Source organism: Carlito syrichta, unplaced genomic scaffold (assembly GCF_000164805.1).
Source record: "Carlito syrichta isolate Samal-C Ts95f unplaced genomic scaffold, Tarsius_syrichta-2.0.1 Scaffold311678, whole genome shotgun sequence".
Lineage (NCBI taxonomy): Eukaryota > Metazoa > Chordata > Mammalia > Primates > Tarsiidae > Carlito > Carlito syrichta.
The window spans coordinates 307,955-320,646 of record NW_007255774.1 but is presented as its reverse complement, the minus strand read 5'-3'; the positions used below and the strand labels follow the sequence as shown (position 1 = coordinate 320,646).

Genomic DNA, 12,692 nt, shown 5'->3' with positions numbered 1-12,692 from the left:
TTTGTTTTTTTTGGAGTCAGGGTCTCACTCTCATCCAGGCTGGAGTGCGTTGGGGTAACCCTAGGTCACCTCAGCTTCCATCTCCCGGGCTCAAGCTACTATGCCTGGCTCATGTTTTTATATTTATGTTTTGTAGAGACGAGGTCTCACTCTGTTGCCCAGGCTGGGCTCAAACTCCTGAGCTCAAGCAATTCTCTCACCTCAGCCTCCCAAAGTGCTGCGATGACCGGCGAAGTCACCGTGCCCAGCCAGTGTCTACAATATCTCATTACCTTGTTTCTGTGCCTGGCCAGTCTGGAAAATGGCTTTCTAGCTGAATGAAGATATCCATCTCTCTACAAGACTGCAAACTCCCTCAAGGACAATGTCTTACTCTCATCATCTCTCCAGAGTTTAGTGTTTGGGTCACAGTAGTTGCTCAATAAATGCCTGATTTATTTATTTGTTTGTTTATTTATTTTATTTATTTATTTATTTTGAGTTGGAGTCTCACTCGGTCGCCCAGAGTGCCGTGGCCGCGCCCGGCCACCGCAGCCTCAACCTGCTGGGCTCCAGCGATCCTTCCGCCTCAGCCTTCCAAGTAGCCGGAATTACTGGCATACACTACCACGCCTGGCTGATTTTTTATTTATTTTGATTTATTGTAGAGATGAGGTCTCGCCAAGTTGCTCAGGTGGGTCTCGAACCCGCGGGCTCAGGCAATCCACTCACCTCAGCCTCCCAAAGGTGCGGGATTACAGGCTGAGCCACCGAGCCCAGCTAAATGCCTGATTTATTAATGAATCCTCCCTCTACGTCTTGAATTACTGTCCTCCTTCTTGTCCTGTGGTGATATCTCTGACCCTCGTCTGACTTTTCCCCTGTGTTTCACTCCCTCTCTTCCAAATATCTCTCAAATCCATTTTTCTCTTCATCTGTCTACTGCTACCATCTGAGTCAAGTGACTATTGCCCCCTCAACTGGTTCCCGGCCGTCGTCTCTCAACTGGTCTGTTCTGTTCTCTCTGCCCCAGTGTTAGAGATCGTTCCAGAATGTCAATCTGCTCACGTCGCCCTGGTTTAAATACCTTTAGTCTCGATAAACCCACTTCTCTTGTAATAACAACAGACGTTCTGAGGGACAGTCTCCTTCCTGCCACTTCAGCCTCATCAACCTTACAGTCTACCCCTCCCTGGGGGCACTTCACTACTTTCTGGCTCCTTCAGCTGTTGCATTAGGCCACACCACCTTTTTTTTTTCTTTTCTTTTTTTCATCCTCTGACTTCCTACCTCCTTCCTTTCTGGCACAGGCTTCTGAACTCACTTCCCTTTGAACTGTCTCTCCTTCTTGGTCTAGTGGGATTCCCAGCTCCCATTTCAGATTCCAGGTTGCTTTCCTCCTCCCGGAAGGCTTCCCTGGTTCCCTCCGGGTCCCACTCCTTCATAGCACATGTGACAGTCAGTGTACCGTTTCCGTGTGTGGGAAGAGCCTCCTTCCTGGTCCACAAGTTCCACGAAGGCAGGAAAGGCCCGTTCTTGCTCCTCCTCATGTCCCAAAGCCTGGAACAGTACCTGGTGCCTGTAAATGGCCCAGGTTTCTGGAGTGAATGAAAAAGTGAATTCGCCTAGCCACTGAGGTTCAAAAACCTGTAACCATTGACTCAAGCTATTTTACTCCCCATATCTGGGTCCCAAGTCGCACACCCTCCAATCTTATTAGACCTGTGGTTCCTCCCCATTCTGCTGTCCTTACTACATGATACCCAGAGTATTGCCAATTTCCCTCTTCTTTGTCTCTTTCTCTACCCACAACATTTTTGATGTTGTACATTCGTTCTTACAGTCTATGTTTATCATGCCATAGTCCAATCAAAAACATTTAGTCTTTCTTTTTTTTTGAGTTGGGGTCTCACTCTGTTGCCCAGGCTAGAGTGCAGTGGCATGATCTTGGCTCACCATAGCCTTTCTTTCTTTCTTTCTTTCTTTCTTTCTTTCTTTCTTTCTTTCTTTCTTTCTTTCCCTCTCTCTCTCTTTCTTTCTTTCCTTCCTTCTCTCTCTCTCTCTCTCTCTCTCTCTCTCTCTCTCTCTCGTTGGGGTCTCACTCTGTTGCCCAGGCTAGAGTGCGGTGTTTTTTGTAGAGACAATATCTCACTCTATTGCCCAAGCTGGTCTCGAACTTCTGGGCTCAAATGATCCTCCTGCCTCTGCCTCCCAGAGTGCTGGCATTACAGACGTGAGCCACCACGCCTGGACTTTATTTCCTTAATACTTGAAAACACATATCTTGCTTGGATTTCAAGCCCTCCACCCTCCAACCGATCCATCTGTGTAACTATTCTTCACCTCTCACCCTCTCCAAATGCCCCATTCTTGATCCATGTTGCTGTCCCACAAACACCCCACTTGAAGCCCGGCCACTAATCCTGGGCCTAAGAAACACCTCCCTAGCCCCTTTTTCACGATCCCCCGCCCCAAGCCCTTCCTGCTCAAGGTTTCTCTGTGCACAGGCTCGCCTGATTCCTCCAGCTTCCTCCTCTGAACCCGCTTCCCTCCCGACCCCATTCCTCGCCTCCACCTCACCACCCTCTTCTGGGTAGCGCCTTCCCTTTCTCAGAGTAAATGTCTGTTCTTTGGAGAAGTCTTCCCCGGTCACCCACCTTATGTAGACATTCTCCCAGCAGGTACTCCCTAGCTAGAGCTGTTTCTTTCCTTGACGGCCCTAAACACAATGCAGCAATGATCCATTACTCGTTTTTCATTTCTTTTCTCAATGAGGTGGTAGGGTCCATGCCGCAAGAAACTTTTCGCCGTACTCTTTGAAAAACCCACAGTACCTAACCTACGATGTGACCTATAGCGACTATTTACTAAGTATATTTATATATTTTATTTGGTGTCATTTTTTGAGTCAGGATCTCACTCTGTTGCCCAGGCTGGAGTGCGGTGGCATGATCACGGCTCACTGCAGCCTCAAACTCTTGGGCTCAAGTGATCCTCCAGCCTCAGCCTCCCAAGTCTCTGGGACTACAGGCACATGCCACCACACCTAGCTAATTTTTTTTTTCATTTTTTTGTAGAGATGAGGTCTCACTATGTTGCCCAGGCTGATCTTGAACTCCTGGTCTCAGGCGATCCGCCCATCTGTGCCTTCCAAAGTGCTAGGATTACAGGCATGAACCACTGTGCCTGACCTATTTACTAAGTATGTCTACTAATATTATTTTATAAATAAATATTTATAAATATATGATTCATCTCCTCTTTGAAATGATCTCAACACTCAACACATTTGGAGTCTGCCCAGCTAGTACCTAACTCTGTTGGGTGGGGATTCTTTTTTATTTTTCAGTAGCTTTAAGGGGAATACTTAACTCTTGATACCGTTTGCTCATTGTTTTTCTGTATCAGCCTCATCTCCCTGGTTAGAATAGATATCATTTATAAATATAATTATAAGATTATTGATGACAGCGATAACGTCATACTGATGTGACTACCACAGTATCTGTTAGGGTGGTTAAAGCAAATGCTCAATAAATATTTAATTAGAAATAAACATGTCTTATCCCTTTATGTTCTGGAGTTTATGTCAGATACAAAAGAAGCCCTCTCTGCTTATAGGATTAAAAAATTGTAGTGTTGGCTGGACATAATGGCTCGTGCCTAGAATCCCAGCACTTTGGGAGGCAGAGGTGAGAGGATTCCTTAAGCCTAGGATTTCTGGACCAGCCTGGGCAACGTAGCAAGAACTTGTGTCTTTTTCAAAATTAAAAAAAAAAAATTCATGGTATTGACCTCAAAGGGGAAGTGTGTTTAGACAAGATCTTTGCAAAATGCAGCTTGAAGTTGGCAGTGGTTGGGCTGTCATCGTTATTGCGTCATTTTTTAAAAGTAGGAGTCACGGAAGCAAGCGATGTGTTCAGCCTTGGACAATTGCATCTTATGACCGGACTTTTTCATAAAAGGTAAATGCATTTACCACCTGCTTTTAATCTAGATGAAATAGTCATTCACGTCCCTCCCCCCCAGCAATGTCATCGAATTGGTGGTTTCTATCATGTTTTTCTTTTTATTTGGTGGGAGAGGGTTGTACTGGGATGGTTCTGTTGAGTTGATGGAATCTACGCCCATTACTAAGATTCTCCAGGGCAGGACGAAAGGTGAAAAAGTATATACAACACCGTTTCTATTTTAATTTATGCTCCTGTCTAATGTTTGATTATTGTTCTCAAAGGGAAATGCGTTTCCTGCTTTTCTTGGTCTAGATTTGTAAGAATCTTTTTCCCTGTGGCATTGTGTGATGCTTTCAGTCATCTGTGTGAAAGTTAGAGCTGGGTGGGCTGGCTTTTTTAAGGCAGTTGTGGTAACATTTTTGTAAATTCAGAGCGATTGGTATGAAGGTCAGAATTTTACAGACATATCCTCTTTCACCTCCCCAGTGATAAAGTGTATTGTGAGTTCATATTCTGCTTAGTGCCAACATATATGTAAATATTTTTAAAATATCGTGCCAATATTTAAAATATATATTTCATGTCTTAAATATTATTTATTTTATATATTAAAATATTATATTTTAAAAATCTATCAGTATCTTATATTCTGCAAAGAATATCATTGACTTATAAATTAGAAAAGAGAGGCCGGGCTCAGTGGCTCAGCCTGTAATCCCGGTACTTTGGGAGGCCGAAGTGAGTGGATTGCCTGAGCCCGTGGGTTCGAGATCAGCCCCAGCAACTTGGTAAGATCGCGTCTCCCCAATAAATCAAAAAATTAGCCAGGTGTGGTAGCCTGTAGTTCCGGCTATTTGGAAGGCTGAGGCAGAAGGATCGCAGGAGCCCACTGGGGTGGCCGTGAGTTTGTCACTGCACTCCAGCCTGGGCAACAGAGTAAGACTCCAACTCAGAAAACAAAAAGAAAAGAAAAGAGGTGCTGGGAACAGTGGCTCATGCCTCTAATCCTGGCATTTTGAGAGGTTGAGGCAGGAGGAATGCTTGAGCCCTGGAGCTCAAAACCAGCCTAGACAACATAGCAAGACCTCATCTCTACAAAAAAATCTAAAAGTCAGGTGGGTTGGTGCACACCTGTAGATCCAGTTACTCAGGAGTTTGAGGCACTGCTTACCCAATTTTCCTGCTGGTAACATTCTTATTACCCTACATTTTATAATCTAAGCATGTCTGGTCAGTTGAAAGATACTTGGTCATGTAGCTGCAACTGCTGTTATGACAGGCAGACGGGGATGAGGTACCCTGCTCCCAACCCTCCCCACATCCAAGGGCTTGGAAATCAATTTGAGAGCAGAACAATTAAAACGATAAATAAGCCAGGCGCAGTTGCTTACGTCTGTAATCCCAACATCTTGGGAGGCTGAGGTAAGAGGATTGCCTAAGCCCAGGGGTTCAAGACCAGCCGAGGCAACTTGGTGAGCTGTTGTCTCTACAATAAATCAGAAAAATTAGCTGGGCATGGTGGTGCATGCCTACGGTTCTAGCTACTTGGAAGACTGAGGCGGAAGGATCATCTAAACCCAGCAGGTCGAGGCTGAGGTGGTGGCCGTGAGCATGCACTCCAATCTGAGTGACAAAGGGAAACTGACTCAAAACAAACAAACAAAATAATAATAAAACAATAAATAATTGATGACATTTGTTGTCAAAATAAATGATCTTCAAAAATAGCGGCCACTACACTCCAGTCTGGGTGACAGAGTGAGACTCCAACTCAAAAAAAAAAATATATATATATAGCAGAAAGAGCAAAGACAAATATTTTTTCTGTGAGTTTGCCTAAATATAAAGTAAAATTGTGGCCTCCTAAAAAATAATCAGAGATGTATACAATGTTTTATGCACAAAATATATGTTTTATTATTTATGTAAATAAAAACGGAAACAATTATGTCAATAAGTGAGGAGCTGGTTAACCAAGTTGCAGTCTGTAGATATAATAGAAAGACCTATCTCCACTAAAAGCACCATTAAAAGTCTTTAGTGACATGAGAGAATGCATATGATAAAATGCTGAGTAAAAAGAAAAAAAGAAGATTAACCTCTTATATAAAGAAGTATCTCAGCTGGGTGCAGTGACTCACACCTGTAATTCCAGAACTTTGGAAGGCTGAGGTGAGAGGATTGCTTGAGCCCAGGAATTCAAGACCAGCCTGGGCTAAATAGTGAGACTTCATCTCTACAAAAATAAAATTAAGGCCAGGAGTAGTGGCTCATGCCTATAATCCCAGCACTTTGGGAGGCTGAGGTGAGAGGATTATCTGAGCCCAGGGGTTCGAGACCAGCCTGGACAACTTGGTGAACCCTCATCTCTACAAAAAATCAAGAAAAATTAGCTGGGTGTGGTGGTGCATGCCTGTAGTTTCAGCCTCTCGGGAGTCTAAGGTAGAGGGATCACCTGAACCCAGGAGATCAAGGCTGTGGTAGGTCGTGATCACACCACTACACTCTAGCCTGGGTGACACAGTGAGACAAAGAAAGAGAGAAAGAGAGAGGGAGAGAGGGAGAGAGAGCGAGAGAGGGACAGAGGTAATATTTCAACTAGTTTTGTTTTTTAAATGCATGGACATATGACTAAAAGGAAAGACACTAAAATATTAATAATGGGTAGTAGGAGTTTGGGTAATTTTACTTTTCTGCCTTTAGATACTTTATACTTTTGGTTAAAAATATAATAATAAAAGAGGGAAAATATAGAAGGTTTAACGTAACAAATAGAACCATAACCAAGACAACTGACCGAGAATATTGGCACACTTGAGAAGATGATATGTGAAAAGAAGTGTCTGACGAAGCCTAGAAAGAGGACCTCCAAGGGCAAGTTTGTCAGAGTTCACGTAGCAAAGCCAGGGAAGAGTGAAGCATCAGACCTGGATGACGGTCGATATTAAAATCATCCACTCATGTTTTCTCAAGCTTACTTCAGTTCAGTGCTTACCAAGCAAAATTATGGTTCTATCTGGTTTTGTTGAGTTGGAGTCTCACTCTGTTGCCCAGGCTAGAGTGCAGTGGCTCACTCACGGCTACCTCAGCCTCCATCTGCTGGGCTCAGGCAATCCAAGCAGCTGGAACTACAGGCACACGCCACCATATCCAGCTAATTTTTGGGTTTATTGTAGAGATGAGGTCTTGCCAAGTTGCCCAGGTTGGTCTCGAACCCATGGACTCTCATCTCGGCCTCCCAAAGTGCTGGGATTATAGGTGTGAGCCACTGCCTCCGACAAAATTATGGTTTTAGTTAACATTCTTATACATTCTGATAAGTAGAAAGCACAGGTTATACCAACATGTTTCTTATGTGATTTCAGTTCATACATCAGTCTCCTGTGAGTTGGTTGGTGGGATTCAGTTGTGGAGTAATCCATCAATTCTCGGTGCCCCAATAAGATCACATTCCTGGACCTGTAAACCTGAAGGCTGGCTGTTGAGCTGCAGTCACCACACCAGGTAATGTCTGTGACCACTGATGGCATCAGAACACCCACATCTTACCTCCCTTTCCTCGTGACTGCTCTCATGTGACAATCACAGCCTCGGAGTTGGTCCCTCCGTGGCTTCTCCTTTCCAAGCTTTCTAAGAGACATCTTTTTTATTCTCAGGGAAAGACAGCATGGGAGGAATTAGCTCCACACTTAAACCTGACGATGGTGAGTTCAGGACAGGGACGATCACCTGCCTCACTGCTGAGTTAAAAGAACTAAAAATTGTGTGGAAGGGCTGTGATGGGATGACACTTGCTAAAGGTGGGAGAATCAGAATTTACCAAGATGCTAAATGGAAAGCAAGAGGTGGGTGAAAAGGGGAATGAGAGAGAAGCGCCTGGCTCTCCACTCCTGAGTACAGGGGGTCTCACCATTCGACCAGCTGGGCTGTTACTAGAATCCAGGTCACTTTCCTCACTGTGTGTGTTGTAGGTGCTGGGAACACCACCGTGCTGTGTGAGGCTAGGCACTGTTAATACCTGCCCTGCAGACAAACGGGCAGGCAAAAAAAAAAAAAAAAAAAAGACAGCAGTTCAAGGTCAAATTCCCAAGGACTTTGGGAAATACTCATTCTGGCGACTCTCTGCTTAGGTCAGAGGGAGCATATCTCCCAGGGGTTCCTACTAGTGTCTCCGAGCTGGGAGACACATGAGATGTTTTCGTTGACCAAAAAGGAGGACATCTTTCATTTGTGCAACTGGCTGTTTTTTAAGTTCCAGTTCTTTTTTTTAATTTTTAGTCAGAGCCTCACGCTGTTGCCCAGACCGAGTGCAGAGGCTCGATCACACCTCACCACAGCCTTGACCTCCTGGGCTCGGGTGATCCTACTGCCTCAGCCTCCTGAATGGCTGGGACTACAGGCGTGTGACGCCTCACCCCGCTAATTTTTTAGTTTTTTTGTAGAGGTGAGAGCTCACTATTTGCCCAGACTGGTCTCGAACTCCTGGGCTCAAGCGATCTTCCCGCCTCGGCCTCCCAAAATGCTGGGATTACAGGTGTGAGCTACCTGGCCTAATTTTCATTTTAAAGGGCTCACAACCTAAGAAGAGTGTCCTCCCCTCTTGTAGAGCTGCAGCTTCCTTGTTCACCTCCACCGGCTGCCTGAGTAGGGTGGAGCTCCGGTGCTTAAATAGGGAGTCTGCCTGAGGTGTGGCAGATCGCCCAATCCCTTTCTTTTTTTTTGAGTCGGAGTCTCACTCTGTCGCCCAGACCGGAGTGCAGTGGCCACTCCCGGCCACCGCAGCCTCGACCCGCTGGGTTCCGGCGATCCTTCTGCCTCAGCCTTCCGAGTAGCTGGAACCACAGGTGCACGCTACCACGCCCGGCTGATTTTTTTTTAATTTATTGTAGAGATGAGGTCTCGCTGCCCAGGCGGGTCTCGAACCCGCAGGCTCAGGCAATCCACTCAGCTCAGCCTCCCAAAGGCGCGGGATGACAGGCTGAGCCACCGAGCCAACCCCTTTCATGTTCTTTTCTAGACAGAAGATGCAACCTCTCCATGGTGGCCCCAGTGATGACTTCTGCACCTCCCTCTGCGCCCGGTCTCCCTAGCCGCCTTAAGTAAATGGGCATTTTTCCCTCTGTTTCACCTGTACCACATGACATTTTGATATTGTGTTGGCAGCTTTGGTAAGGAAGTCTGGGGAGAAGGGACCAGAAACAATAAAAGAATAAAAGAACCAAGTTAGTTTGTGATTGGAGAAGTATGGCCCTATTTTTTTTTTGAGTTGGAGACTCACTCTGTTGCCCAGGCTGGAATGCAGTGGTACAATCACGGCTCACCGCAGTCTCGACCTCCTGGGCTCAGGGGATCCTTCCTCCTCAGCGTCCGATCATCTGGGACCACAGGTGCTCACCACCATGCCCGGCTAATTTTTTTTTTTTTTTTTTTTTTTTTAATGTTTGGTACAGATGAGGTCTCCTTATGTTGCCTAGGCTGGTCCTGGGCTCATGCAATCTTCCCCTTTCGGCCTCCCACAGTGCTGAGACTGCAGGTGTGAGCCACCTTGCCTAACCAGGAATATGAATTTTAACTTGGTGTCCCCCCAGGTTTCTGGAGACCATGGATCCCCTAAGCTTAGAGATCACATGGAACGTTGTGTGAGCTGGGGGAGGGGGGAGGGAGAGAGGCCACAGCTTTCACTGAGGCTCAAGTGGATCTGGAACTCAAAAGAAAACGTGGAAAACCAGCGGGTGAGCGTGTAAGTCCACTCACCAGTACAAAAGCCTTTCGGGGGCCCACGCATAGGCCGGTAAGGTTCCACTCAGGACTTTCGGGAGGGTCCTCCAAAGCCCAGTTGTTTATCTCCTTTTCTTGGCTAAAACAGCAAAGAACACCTCTTGGCCTTTTTTACTGGGGTTCTGCTGACGCTGCTGCTGACGGCCCTTGTCCTCCTCATCCTCAAGTGCTGCAGGAAGCGTAAGCGGTCTCTGGGGGGCGGAGGACAGCCCTTCTTCCGCCGCCATTGAGACTAGTTAGCTTGGATAACCGGAGGAGGTGGGGCGGCCCAGTTGGATAAGAACTGCAGGGTCCGCCCTCTGCAGACTCCAGTTCCTTCCTTTCTCTTCTTCGGTGCCCTCCCCATACCTCAAAGCCTTTGTGCCCTCATCTCTTCACCCCAGACTGAAGGGAGGGGCTCCCATTCCTCTAGGCCTGTTGCTGACACTTATCCCCCTTCTGTCTGGCCCTGGGGCAGGTCACTCTAGTTTCCAGGCCCAGCAGCCTCACTGGGACCCTCCAGCCAAGGTAAGATGGCCACGCTGTCTTGGGGACACTGGAAGGATTTCCCTCCGCACCCCGCACTCTCGCCTAGGTTGGTGGCAGCAGTTTCTGGACACAGGGCGAGGAATTCTTCCAAGAGTTCTGATCGCTTTGCGTCTCCTCTGACTTACGGTTTGGGGTGGTTTCTAAAGAGGCGCCTTTTGCTCCAGGCTGAGCTCACTCATTCCTCCTCTTTCTATCCCTGTAGCTTTCACCCATCCCGGGGGAGTCACTCACCTACGCCAGCATGACTTTCAAACCCTCAGAAGAAAAGGGCGGTGGCTTGACTGAGAACCATTCAGCGGACTTCGACCCGGTTGTCTATTCTCAAATTAAAGCCACAAACTCACCCTACCCTCCCAGTGAAATCTGAATCCACCTCCTCCAGTCTCAGCTCCATCCTCATGTATCGCTTTCCCTCGTGTACAAATTTTGGAACACAACCTGCGTGGAACTGCAGTCAGAGTTGTTTAGACATGACCTGGCAGTGCTGCCCAGCAGTTCTGAAGACCAATGGTCAGCAAAAAGATTGCTGGCACTTCCTCAGAGCACAGTGTGTTCACCTGGTGCCTTGGATCAACTTGGGGTAAATCAACAGCATGAGTAATTACCAAGAATTTCAAATAAAGAACAATCCTCTACCATGCTGGTGACTCCTTCATGTACTTGTCTGTCTCTGCCACCCTCTCCAGAGAGCAGGACCAAAAAGTCCAGAGTTCATTCACAGCCAATAAAACCAGCAGAGGTGATGGAACTCTGAAACAAGCTCGGGCTTGATTGGAGCGCAGGTCTGAAACTCTGCCACTAACTAGCTGCATTTATTTGGACAAGCTTGTTACACTTTTTAAGTCTCAAGACCTTCATTTTGAAAACAGATAATAACACCACTAATACTTAGAGTTAGTGTGAGGATTAAATGAGATATCATATACGTAAGCACCGTATACATACACAAACACAAAGTCCCTATTGCATAAAGCAAGAGTCAGATGTGGATTTCTACTGTTTTGCTATAGCATAAGAGATGTGCATAACAATATTTTTCTTTCTTTTTTTTTTTTTTTTTTGCGTTGGAGTCTTGCTCGGCTACTTGGAAGGCTGAGGCAGAAGGATCACCTGAGCCCAGCTGGTAGAGGCTGCAGTGGCCATAAGCATACCGCTGCACTCCAGCCTGGGTGACAGAGTGAGACTCCAACTCAAAAAAAAAAATTTCTGTCACCCAGACTGGAGTGCAGTGGCCGCTCCCGGCCACCGCAGCCTCGACCTGCTGGGCTCCGGCGATCCTTCCACCTCAGCCTTCCAAGTTGCTGGCTCTACGGGCGTGTGCTACCACGCCCGGCTAATTTTTGATATATTGTAGAGATGAGGTCTCGCCAACTTGCCCAGACAGATCCTGAACCCGTGGGCTCAGGCAGTCCACTCACCTCAGCCTCCCAAAGTGTGGGATTACAGGCTGAGCCACCAAGCTCGGCTAGAATTATTATTTTTTAAATCTATTTTTTCTTTAATTTTTTATTTTATTTATTGATTGAGTTGGAGTCTCACTCTGTCACCCAGGCTGGAGTGCAGTGGCCCAATCATGGCTCGCCCCTCGATCTCCTAGGCTCAGGCAATCCTTCGTCTCAGCTACCCCAGTAGCCAGACTACAGGGCTATGCCATCATACCTGGATTTCCTTTTTTTTTTTGAGTCAGAGTCTCACTATCACCCAGGCTGGAGTGCAGGGGCATGCTCACAGCCACTGCAGCCTTGACTAGCTAGGCTCAGGCGATCCTCCTGCCTCAGCCTTCCAAGTAGCTGGAAGTACAGGCACGCGCCACCACGCCTGACTAATTTTTTTTATTTTATTATAGAGATGAAGTCTCACCAAGTTGCCCAGACTGGTCTCGAACCTGTGGACTCAGGCTATCCTCTCACCTTGGCCTCCTAAAGTGTTGGATTACAGGCATGAGTCACCGTACCCGGCCTTGAATAGAATTAAAAGACCAGAAATAGACCAAAATGCATAGGGAAATTTGAAGTAGAATAAAGATAGCATATCAAATCATTTGGGAGAAATGGTTTACTCAGTAAATGATGTTAAAGTAACCATGTAGATAAAAATAGACTAGGATCCATATCTCAGTTCTTTTAGCCAAATAAATTCCTATCATATCAAAAATTTAATTGCAGGCTGGGTGTGGTGGCTCAAGCCTATAATCCCAGCACTTTGGGAGGTCGAGGCAAGAGGATTGCCTGAGTCCAGGGGTTTGAGACCAGACTGGGCAACTTGGTGAGATTTCATTCCTACAGTAAATTTAAAAAATTAGCTGGGCATGGTGGCCCACACCTGTAGTTCCAGCTACTTGGAAGACTGAGGCAGAAGGATCACCTGAGTCCAGCAGGTAGAGGCTGCGGTGGCAGTGAGTGTGCCACTGCACTCCAGCCAGAGTGACAGAGTGAGACTCCAACTAAAAAAAAA

At 46.5% G+C, this 12,692-nt stretch overlaps 1 protein-coding gene across 1 annotated transcript; it reads left to right on the top strand.

Moving 5' to 3' along the window:
• The first annotated feature begins 7,756 nt into the window (after positions 1–7,756).
• CUNH1orf162 (chromosome unknown C1orf162 homolog) lies at positions 7,757–10,605 on the top strand. Its single transcript, XM_021717990.1, has 5 exons — positions 7,757–7,777; positions 9,521–9,672; positions 9,799–9,890; positions 10,168–10,217; positions 10,441–10,605. Exons 1-5 carry the CDS (start codon positions 7,757–7,759, stop codon positions 10,603–10,605), a joined length of 480 nt encoding a protein of 159 aa, XP_021573665.1.
• The last annotated feature ends 2,087 nt before the right edge of the window (positions 10,606–12,692 follow it).

Coding starts and splice junctions, on each gene's coding strand:
- CUNH1orf162 (XM_021717990.1), top strand. CDS start 7,757: ATGCTAAATGGAAAGCAAGAG. Junction 7,778..9,520: donor TGCTAAATGGAAAGCAAGAG/GTGGGTGAAAAG, acceptor GTGTCCCCCCAG/GTTTCTGGAGACCATGGATC. Junction 10,218..10,440: donor ACTGGGACCCTCCAGCCAAG/GTAAGATGGCCA, acceptor CTATCCCTGTAG/CTTTCACCCATCCCGGGGGA.